General features: G+C 43.2%; 1 protein-coding gene across 1 annotated transcript; it reads left to right on the top strand.

Moving 5' to 3' along the window:
- The first annotated feature begins 5,576 nt into the window (after positions 1–5,576).
- On the top strand, positions 5,577–6,026 carry LOC117920578. The gene has a single exon (XM_034838187.1). It carries the CDS (start codon positions 5,577–5,579, stop codon positions 6,024–6,026), a length of 450 nt encoding a protein of 149 aa, XP_034694078.1.
- Positions 6,027–7,007: the final 981 nt, after the last annotated feature.

Below are 7,007 nucleotides of genomic sequence, written 5' to 3'. Positions count from 1 at the left end.
GTTCTTGGAAGTCTATTGTTACTCACATATCTTACCTTTTTGAGTCATTCTAGATACTAGATACACATTTATGACAATTTGTTTAGACTTATTTATGCTCATTAGGCACACCTGGCCCATTTAGGTACACCTAGTCCTTTAGGGCTTGCTCTAGCACCCTTAAGTCATTTGCATGGCTTACATGACTTATGTAGCTTGCATGACTTACGTAGCTTGCATTTTTTTTTTATATGAATATGTGTCACATACTTATATCTATTTATCTTTTTTTTATTTATTGATTCATTTCTTATTTACTTTTATATATATATGGTCATTGTATATTTTTGCTATCATTATTTTTATTATTATCATTATTTACTTTATGTTTTTATTTTTTTATTCATTTTATTTTATTTTCATTTTCATTTTTTTTCCAAAATACTTATTTTATTTTATTTTATTTACTTAGGCAAAAAAAAAAAAAAAAAAAGGTTTCTTGAAGAAAAACGAAAGAATTATTTTTGATAAGGAATAAAGTCTCGGGTGACTTCATGGTTGCCATGCATAGTCTAGCTAATATTGCCACTTTTGATGCATCATCTTGTATGTATTGGGCCCATTATTTTCTTTCTCTTATTACAAGGCCCATCACAATCTTGAAAACTCTAGTGGTAGCCCAATAGGGCTACATCAGAAGTTGTGGAAACAATTGGAGAGGCATGGAAAAATATAGAGGATTAGGAATGAGGAAAATGGGAGTTCTCAAAGGGTTTCTGCATGGGAAAATAGGGGATTTTGGGAGAAAACAAAGGGAATAGGATTCTGAGGAAAAAAATATTCTAATATAAGATAATGGGAAAAGCAAAAAAGATAGCTGGCGATCTTGGGGATTTTTTCATAAAAATTAAGAGGTTCTGATAGTAAGAAAGGGGGGAGATAATGAAAGAGAAAGAGAAAGAGAACAACAAGAAAAGGGAAGTAGGGTAGGAATTGGCCATCTTTGTCCAGGTATGATTATAACATATTTCATATTTCCCATTTTACACTATTCTACCCTGCCCTTGCCCATTTTGGGTTCATTTTGATGTTTGATTGTGAACATTAGATACTGTATATGTTTGCGGATTATTGAATGTTGAGGCTACATGTGAGTAGTATGATTATGCAATTGTTCAATCCAGAGGCATCTTAGAATGTGTTTTTGAATGCCTTGACACAAAGAGATGTGAATAATTCTAGAAAGCTACACCTCAAGTTTTTTTCTACCTATCCCCTATGTGCATGCATTGCATTACATTGTTATCTTCGATGAACCCTATGCAACCATCTATCCACACCCGAACCTTTACCAGATCACCTCTGTCAAGCTTGACATGATCTAGACTTGCCAAATGTTGACAGTGATAGTTTGCAAGTATACATTTTTGTATAAGATTGACTTTGTCCCTCAGAAGGACATTATGATTCTAGTATTTAGAAGACTTACAATTTTGATTTGGCTGTTATGTATCATTTTAGGCATAATGAGAAGCAGAATGATTATTGTAGAATGAAGAAAATAGAGTTGGTCTTCATCCTTGTCCCGATCCTAGACCACTTTGTGACAATTGTGGAAATTACTAAGCTCCTAGTTGATCGAGTTGACTGGTTTTTCAGTCACTTTGCTCATCATGCAACCATTTGCTTGAGCCTTCTTCTCGCTTGCAGACTTTGTGTAGTCTCTTTTTGTTTCCATGTCTGGACACATTTGTATAGTCTACTTTACTCGAATTGATTTATTTAAAAAAAAAAAATTGGTATCCTATTCTAACCCTTCATCATCATCATCATCATTTGCCCACTTGTTCTGTACCTATATGAAAAACTAGAAACCACTTGTGGGAGATGTAGTGAAGCAAATTTCCTCAGACCTAGTTCATTCAACATGCAGTGTTTGTAGTTGATACACTTTGTTGGTCTGTGATTGATGTGGGAAATGAATTTAATGTTCTTTTATGTATCTTCTTCCCTTTTGACCTAACATTTTCTTGGTTTCATGCTCCGGTTTCAAACCCTCTATGACAATTCAGGTTGTGGATATTACTAAGTTGGGTAGATTGGATGTTGACTTGTTGGTACCAAGTTTCGCCAACTCAGTTCCTACTCAAGTATTGTTTTTTATGACATTCAGTAAAGCTTTGCACATAATCCATCATTGGGTTGCTTGACTATGAAGGCATGGGAGTCATAAACCCAACAGAGACAAGTGTTGATGGTAGTAAATAATTATGTTCCCCTAAACTAGGACCTTATCAATAATTCTCCTTCTCTAATCCCATGCGTGGAACCATGGAAGTTCACGCCCAGCTCAAACTTATTGTTAATTTCTCTATAAAATACCCCTCCAATTGTAGATTTTGCTCACATGGCATGCTTATCTATTTGTATCGATATAAATTTTCTTAATGAAAAATCGGGGTAGCAAGCTTTTACTTAGAGATCGTCCACTTGTAGTTTAAATTGGATCAGAACTGAATAGTGGCTCTTACTGAATTTGCTACTCATTTGATGGCCACGAGGACCCTATCCTATGTTTAGTCTACATAGCTGAGATCGATAAGAGTGACATTCATGTTTTTGTCTTATCACATTGAATGAGCAATTATTGGGCAGAAAACTTGGGTGGTTAATCTGAGGCAATTGATGTGTCTAAATGAGAGAGACTTACTGTTGTACTTCTCTTTCACGTTGGCATGCTATCAATAATAAAGAAACAATTAGTACTTTAGAAAAATGGCTCCAAACACACAACTTGAAAGACACTAGAAGTGAGGCATTCAATTTTGTTTTAGGCAACATGCATAAGAAAGTTTTCCAGCATGCATCAAATGACCACTGCCAATGTTCATTAATTATTATAGCATTGCATGACATTCAAAGTCCGCTAACTTTTATTGTTTAAAGAATTGTTGATGTATAGTGGTCTTGGCATTCCATGTAGGATTTATGTTATAATATGCATTAAGCAATAATGTGCTTAGATCGTGAACCATATTTGTAGGGACCCATCCCCCTGATGACACGTGGCACGCAATCCTATCCAGAGTATCCCCATCCGGATTTTCCCAAAAGTACACGTGACGCGCTTCTCCTATCCGGACCCCTAAGGAAGAAGCACACGGCACTCACAAACATCACATCCGGATGACCGACATATCCTATCCGGATATGTTTTGTCCGGATCATTGACTGAAGTAAGCAAGTCTTGCACGTCATCACAACAGCCTGCCATGGCCCACATTCCGCCACCTACAGAGTGAAAGGATAGGAATGAAGTGACGACAAGTCACTTCCCTCGATCTCTGATTGTCACGACGCCTCCCACGATCTCTGATAGCCGCCCGTAGGGCGAGGATGTCCCTGCCACCACCTAATGGCATCATGGTAAACCAAAAAGTCTTCCATCATTAAAGGAGGAGAGAAAACTTCTGGTACTATATATATGAACCTTCGCACAAAGAGGAAGGTAAGCTTGCTATACCTAGAAAAAGGTTAACTGTGCCAACTGATTTTATCTCTCTTTCCATGGCTGACAAAACCATCGGAGGGTGTGTCCGGACACCCTGTCCGGACGCATTTTGCAGGAACGATTGAGTCAAGAACCTATATTGGTTGAGATCGTGCATTCATCCATTTAGCAACTACGTGGATCACCAGGGACGCGAGGCCTCAACATTGGAGCTGTCTGTGGGAACTTTTTCGCCGATTCAGTCACCAGCAAAGATGGCCACACTTTCCCAAAGCCGTTCATCTGGTAGAGGAGAGGAAGATAATTCTGAATGGCGCCAAGCCATCGAAAGAAGGCAGTTAGCAAGCGAGCGACAACTGCAAGCTCTCCTCCAGGAGACGACAAGGTTAAGAGAGGAAAACGCAATATTACGTATCCAGGCATCATCGACGGGGCCTCCCCGTCGTCAGCATTCAAGAGGCCAAGTAGCCAACTCAAGACCTCACCCAGAGTCGATATACCCCGGAACAGTGGAACCAATCCCTGAAACACGCAATGCTGGGCCACACGAGCCACACACACCCATGCCTCGAGCTCCCCGTGAGGAAAGCTCAAACTCCACTCGTTTCTCATCAAAGAGACAATGTGACAGAAGATCCCAGTTGTCGGGCGCTATGCATGCGAGACTGGGCCCCCAACAACCTGGCAGGCCAAGGCCGCCAATACCCACCACATGGGGTGTGCACCATGATCCTACGGTCACCCCTATACCACAGAACGTTCTCCCGCACCGTGACCCCTTGGTCACCCCTATGATGCAGAACGTTCCCCCGTACCAAGCGGTACGACAAACTGGGAGAAATCCCCCAAACGAGCCACCCATTGGCTCCATCAGCAAAAGGTTGGACGACATGCTCCCAACTCCTTTCTGCTCTCATATCATTCATTACAAGCCCCTAAGGGGATTCCTCGTACCAAAATTCTCCACATACGATGGGTTCAGCGACCCCTTCGACCATATCATGCATTATCGACAGCTCATGACTCTCGATATAGGCAAGGACCCACTGCTATGCAAAGTATTCCCCGCCAGCCTACAAGGGCAGGCCCTCTCATGGTTCTATCGCCTACCTCCCAACTCTGTCGATAATTTCAGAGACCTTTCAGAAGCCTTCGTAGGACAATACCTATGCTCCGCTCGGCATAAACAGAACATCAGCACCCTACAAAACATAAAAATGAAGGATAATGAATCCTTGAGGGAATTCGTGAAGCGATTTGGCCAAGCTGTCCTATAAGTAGAGGCTTGCAGCATGGATGCTGTCCTGCAGATCTTCAAGCGAAGCATCTGCCCAGGCACCTCATTTTTTTAGTCACTCACTAAGAAGCCTCCTACGACGATGGATGACTTGTTTCGACGTGCAAACAAATATTCAATGCTCGAAGATGATGTGCGGGTAGCCACCCAGTAAGTCTTGGTTGTCGGACAACCGTCCAAGGGTAGTACAGAAAGAAGTGTCAAATTTCCGGACAGGTCAAGGCCATCCGATCAAATGCAAGAAAGGCCAAGTCGCCCGGAGATGCCACCCCTCGCACCCCTTTCCATAACTTATGAAAAGCTTCTCCCTATGATCCAAGGCATGTCCGATTTCAGGTGGCCTAGACCCCTTGAATCGGACCGTCCAGAAGGGATCATAACAAAAAATGCGCCTACCACAAGGAGCATGGCCACACAACGGAGACATGCAGAAGCCTCCAGTATTTGGTGGAAAGGCTTATAAAGGCGGGACACTTGAGGCAATACCTCCGCTCAGACGCCGGAGGTAGAGGCGCTTCCCAAAATCACAACTCTGGAATCTCCACATTCCAGCCGCTCCCAAAGCCGTCATAAACTACATCAATGGAGGCTCATCGGATGAGGAGCTCAACTCCAAACGAAAAGGCAGAAATTGTTATGGGAAGCAATGGTGCGTGAGCGTGTCAACTCCATCCGGCCTGGGATAACCGAAGGGGGCCCTCACCCCATAGACGGGACAATCACTTTCCCACAGTAAACCCCACACGGATATTGCGTCCGCACCGTGATGCCCTCATTCTATCCTTGGGGATGGACAAATTCGACGTAAGACGCATCTTAATTGACCTAGGCAGCTCAGCCGATCTGGTACAAGCATCGGTCATAAGCCACATGGGACACAATTTAGTTGGTCTCGAAAACCCTAGAAGAATCTTGTCCGGATTCAACTGGGCATCAACTATTTCCTTGGGAGACATTGTGCTGCCAGTCCAAGCTGGCTCAGTCACTCTCAACGTTCAGTTTTCGGTGGTACAAGATTTATCACCCTTCAACGTTATCTTGGGGCGCGCATGGCTGCACTGCATGAAAGTCATCCCCTCCACATATCATCAGATGGTAAGCTTTCTTACCGAGGAGGGGCAAATCAACCTGTACGGCAACCAGTTAGCCGCTCGCCAATGCTACCAGATAACAAGAGAAGCAGGGACCAGTCAGGAGGATAAGTCCCTCCCTGAGTCCACCCACACACTTGATCAATAACAATCACTGTGTCCGGCGGACAAAGATCCCCCAGTAGCGGATCCCTTGCAAACAATCCAAATTTCGGAGGAAGGTACTCACTCTACATATGCCAGTTCCCTCTTAACGCCGGGAGAGGCCTAGAACATTCAAAATGCCCTCCGACAAAACCATGACGTTTTCGCATGGGCGCATTCTGATATGAAGGGAATTCACCCCTCCATAGCCTTTCATAAACTTAACATCTTGCCAACAGCAAAGCCTATCCGGTAGAGGGTTAGACGTTTCCACCCGGACAGACAAAAAATCATCCGGGATGAGATTGACAAGCTGTTGGAAGCCAGATTCATCAAAGAAGTAGAGTATCCGGACTGGTTGGCAAATGTAGTAGTGGTACCCAAAAAGGAAGGCAAATGGCGGGTGTGCGTTGACTACACCAACCTCAATAAAGCGTGCCCAAAAGACAGTTTCCCTTTGCCACGAATAGATCAAATTGTGGATTCCACTGCTGGGCAAGGGATGCTCTCCTTCCTGGATGCTTTCTCCGGATACCACCAAATCCCCATGGCCCCGGATGACTAAGAGAAGACAGCCTTCATAACACCACACGGACTTTATTGTTACAAAGTCATGCCATTTGGCCTCAAAAACGCTGGCGCTACTTATCAGAGACTGATGACAAAGATATTCAAACCTCTAGTTGGCCGCACAGTAGAGGTATATATTGATGATATCGTTGTTAAAAGCAAAACCCGAGAGGAGCATGTTCTCCACTTGCAAGAAGTTTTTCACCTCTTGAGGAAATATGACATGAAATTGAATCCTTCTAAATGCGCCTTTGGCGTAAGTGCTGGCAAATTCATGGGATTTATGGTCAGCCAAAGGGGGATAGAGGTTAGCCCAAATCAAGTCAAGGCAGTTATGGAAACACTGCCTCCCAGGAACAAGAAGGAATTACAACGTCTCACAGGCAAGCTTGTCGCCCTAGGGCGTTTTATAGCC

This window comes from Vitis riparia, chromosome 8, assembly GCF_004353265.1.
Source record: "Vitis riparia cultivar Riparia Gloire de Montpellier isolate 1030 chromosome 8, EGFV_Vit.rip_1.0, whole genome shotgun sequence".
Classification (NCBI taxonomy): Eukaryota; Viridiplantae; Streptophyta; class Magnoliopsida; order Vitales; family Vitaceae; genus Vitis; species Vitis riparia.
Note: the sequence above shows the minus strand (reverse complement) of the source record. Positions and strands in the feature narration are given on the sequence as shown.

Coding starts and splice junctions, on each gene's coding strand:
- LOC117920578 (XM_034838187.1), top strand. CDS start 5,577: ATGGACAAATTCGACGTAAGACGCATCTTAATTGACCTAGGCAGCTCA.